At 38.2% G+C, this 4177-nt stretch overlaps 1 protein-coding gene across 1 annotated transcript in view; it reads right to left on the bottom strand.

Annotated features, from left to right (window-relative positions):
• PTPRR (protein tyrosine phosphatase receptor type R) overlaps window positions 1–4177 on the bottom strand; it is a 246256-nt gene that overhangs the window by 127184 nt on the left and 114895 nt on the right. The window contains exon 2 of the mRNA XM_027770931.1: window positions 2970–3083. Coding sequence (XP_027626732.1) covers window positions 2970–3083 — 114 coding nt within the window. The remainder of the gene's footprint in view (window positions 1–2969; window positions 3084–4177) is intronic.

The following is a 4177-nucleotide window of genomic DNA, read 5'->3' on the forward strand; positions in this document are numbered from 1 at the left end:
GCACTCTATGGTAGAGAGCAAAAAATTGGAGGACATAAAAGCAGTGAAGGTACTTAATGAGAATAGGACAGTGCGGAATGGGGAAGTGAAGAGAAGAGGATAGAGAAAGATAGAAAGTGAACAGAAAAGAGGCAGGACGTTAGTGAGAAACAGATATGGCTTATTACCTGTTGGTGATGACATATATAGTATTCTCAACTGGATTGTTCTGAGAAGCATTTCATGATGGGCAAAGTCTTTTTACAAGCAAAATGAGAAATAGCAATTGACTGTTTTAAAAAATAATTAGAATAATAATAATGATGATTAGGGAAACATAGAAAAGATATTGAATGTTGAAGAGGGGAAATTAATGTCTCTGTATTGACTGACATGCATGGCATTCCCTTTTGAAAAAGCAATGTAATACACTGTAAAGTTATATGTAATCCAATGTAATATAAAGAAGATTATGATGATAATAAAAATAAATAAATAAATAAATAAAAGCCAACTCCAGACAAAAGTGAGGTGCCATTGATAATATTCTCTCTAACAGCTCGTGCAATGCACTTATAGAAGAAAACTATTGTTAGTCTTCTTTTTAGCACTTGGATTCTTTCATGCTAGAAACATTCTTTAAATGCAGTTTATCAGAGTTTCAGCCAGGTATAAAAGGAACCATTGATGTACTTCTAGCAACCCAGCTAAATTTTTTTGTTTGTTTATAGAAAACAATGATTAAATTGTTTTTTTTTTTTTTTGGAGAGATTTTCACTATAGGGTGCGTGCACTCGCCAGACAGACAGAGAGAGACATAGAGACAGAAAGCGAGAAATCACCCCCCAGGGGGGATGGTCACGCCGCAATCCCTTCTCCTCCATTCTCCTCTCGGGATCTTGGGCATGCACGCACACGCGCCCGGCGTGAGTTTTAAGCCACCAGGTCCGGGACACGAACCGCGGTCAACTACGTGGGAGTCCAGCAACATAGCCATTACGCTAACTGCTGGTTCCCACTGATTAAATTGTTTATAATAATTTAAATAGTTTATGCCCTAATAACAACAGTAGTAGAAATAGAATACTTGTTTTATGCCTGTCAAGCTCCAGTGTCCTTGAAATCTGTTATTTAATACACAAAAACCCTCAAGAGATATGTATTCTGGCCATCTCTTTTATAAATGAAAGAATATAAGTGACTTGCCCACAGTCACACAAGAGGGATGTGGCCTCCCTGGAAAGTTAGTTTGTTTCTTTCCATTTGTCTCCAGTGCACATGCCCTTAATCATCACACTATGTTGCTTCAGGTATTGTAACTTTATCTATTATGATAACTATTTTTTAGCAATGCTACTAACATTCTCCAAGAATATGTATATCCGTTCTTGAGTGTGGAAAGTCACTCTTTTATCCCTTTTATGTTCATTAAGTCTATATGCAAAATGTATATATAAGCATGTATAAAAAAATCAAGGCCTAGATTCAAGCCATCTATAAAACCTAAATCTTCTCACCTATGCAAGGTATGGCCTGGATATGAACAACCTACTTCACTCTTTCAGGATCTGAGGAGATGCTGCATTTCCTCTTCTGTGGTTCTGTGCTAAAACTCTTTGAAAGCTTATTTAGTCTTCGAAAATTGTTGACTTACAGAATAGAAATATTTATGGGGAAAGAAAAAACTCACCCTTCACACAGAGAAGAATGAAAAGAAACATAAACCCAAAATCAGAACAAGAAGCAAATTCTTTTCATAGCGGTGCATGCAGATGTTGTTGCAGGAGAAAGCTGAGTGCAAGCAGGAACACAGTAGTTGAAGTCAGGGAGAACATGTTGTCCTTGGGCTCCCATCACAGTGGGAATTAAGAAGAATTTGAAAACTATATGAGGATCCAAAGTCCCTTTTACCTTCAGTGACTAGATTTTCACAAAACAACAAAACTAAACAAAACCTCATGTGATTTAAATTTGGCTTCTTGGATCCTTGCTCATTCCCACCTTCAAATATAGATGGGACCATATAGTGGGATGACATTCAGGCTCCCAAGCACTGAAGAAAGGAGGAGCAGAGGAAGAATGGGTGTAGGTGATTGAGAGATAGGTCTAGAGAGGGCTCTATATGACATATCCTTTGGGTTTCCATCATGCCACCTCTGATTCCCAAACAAGATTTTTTTTAAAAAAAATTTTCTTGACTAGCAATTCTTTCATTCCATTTGGACTGCTATCCATAAGCATTGGTTCTCCTCTATTTAAAATCCTCTGCTTTGTTCATTCGATGTCCATCTTTCTACGGAAGGAGTTTAATAGATACTGTCTAGAAACAATGCCTTATCTGATGAAGAAGTTTTCAGTCTTATGGAGAATATTTTGCGAATTGTTAGGTTGTTAAGGCAAGTATTTGAGGCTCCTTGCCAGAGTAGATAGCCTTAAATATGACAGGGTTGAGAGATTTTTTTTTTTTTTTGCAAATGACCTCATAGTTTTTAGGCTACAGGGGCCAAACAATTTGTTCCAACTACTCAGCTCTGCCACTGAAGCATGAAAGCAGCCATAGGTAATACGTAAATGAATAAATGCGGGCTGTTCCAATAAAACTTTATTTATAAAAACAAGTAGTGGACCAGCAGAAGTTGTGATGGTTAAGACAGCTGGATACCACTTTGCTGGCTGTATGGTTCAAGTTCTGACTGGGCAACTTGAAAAATACTCCAGGTGTGTGTGTGTGTGTGTGTGTGTGTGTGTGTCCCAAATCCCAAAAGGAGGATGGAAGAGAAGGGATTGCAGTATGGCCATTGCCACTGGGGGGTGATTTCTCACCTTTTCTCTCTGTGTCTCTCTCCAGCAAGCCACACATACCCAACAGCAAACAAACAAAAAACAGATTTTATACCAGACTTGGCTCATGAGCCACAGGAATATAGCATGAGCTACAAAGTAATAAAATACAGCTTGAATACTGGGAACGTGAAGTGCAGGCATCTTACAATGAGGCGATTGATGTGAACTTGCTGGGGTAAGAGTCCTAAAGCTGCAGCCACTCCTTGGCGAAATATCCGAAGCAGGGTTATATTCAGCTTGTTTACATCCATTTGCAGTGTCTGGAAAATAAAGACAAAAAGAAATTTAAACTAAGTAAGTCTTGGCTTAAGACTTTCAGTTCTTGATTCTTGACTGAGCACAATTTTTGTGACTCTAAGGTCATTCTCATGGTGGTTTATTTTATTTTGAAAGCATGTTTATTTATTCCTTAAATGAGTGAGAGAGACAGAAAGCCAGAGAGACAACACCCTCAACATGGCGTTGAATGATAGAATGAACTTCATGGCCCCATGTTTTTCGGTTATCTAAGTTGAAGGATATCTTTATTTGTGGTCACACACAGAGAGGAAGATGCTATGTAAGTTCCACAAGGCCTGACTTCGCAGTTTCTCCCTAAAGCCATCTGCTGCCAGTGCAAAATAAAAGAATGAAGCACAAACAATGCATTTTTAAATGCTGGTAAAGAAGCAAGTGATATTGATGATTTGGTCTATGGTGAACACTTTTTAAAAATAATTATTTATTTAACTTTTTATTCTTATTACTTTTTAATTTACTATAGGGTATGTGCACTCACCAGAGGGAGACCTAGAAAAATGCAGAGAGGAGGAAGAGAGAGGGGAAAAGTCCTGGCAGGGCTGGGACTCAAACTGTGATCAGCCATGTGGGAGTCCAATGCTTTAACCACCATACCACCTACTGATACCAACAATTCTTAATTGTTAGGGAAAATACTCAATTTTTAGGTTTGCTTTGGAAAAAAATCCAAATATTAAAGAATTCCTAAAACCAAATCAAATTACTGTAACAGTAAAACAGTCTTGTTTTAAGCCATGAGTGCTATTTCAACACTTAAATCATGAAGTATTAATAGTTTGCTATGTGTTTTCTAAACACATCATAATCATTCACGATAGATACTTACAGGGTAGGGAATCCAAAACGTTATGCATTTCTTATATTTTTATAATGCTAAGTTTAGTAATTTTTTTTTTTTTGGAGAGGTTTTCGCTATAGGGCGCGTGCGCTCGCCAGACAGACAGAGAGAGAGACATAGAGACAGAAAGCGAGAAATCACCCCCTAGGGGGGATGGTCACGCCGCAATCCCTTCTCCTCCATTCTCCTCTCGGGATCTTGGGCACACACGCACAC

Source organism: Tupaia chinensis, unplaced genomic scaffold, assembly GCF_000334495.1.
Source record: "Tupaia chinensis unplaced genomic scaffold, TupChi_1.0 Scaffold000168_1, whole genome shotgun sequence".
In the NCBI taxonomy this organism is placed as follows: domain Eukaryota; kingdom Metazoa; phylum Chordata; class Mammalia; order Scandentia; family Tupaiidae; genus Tupaia; species Tupaia belangeri.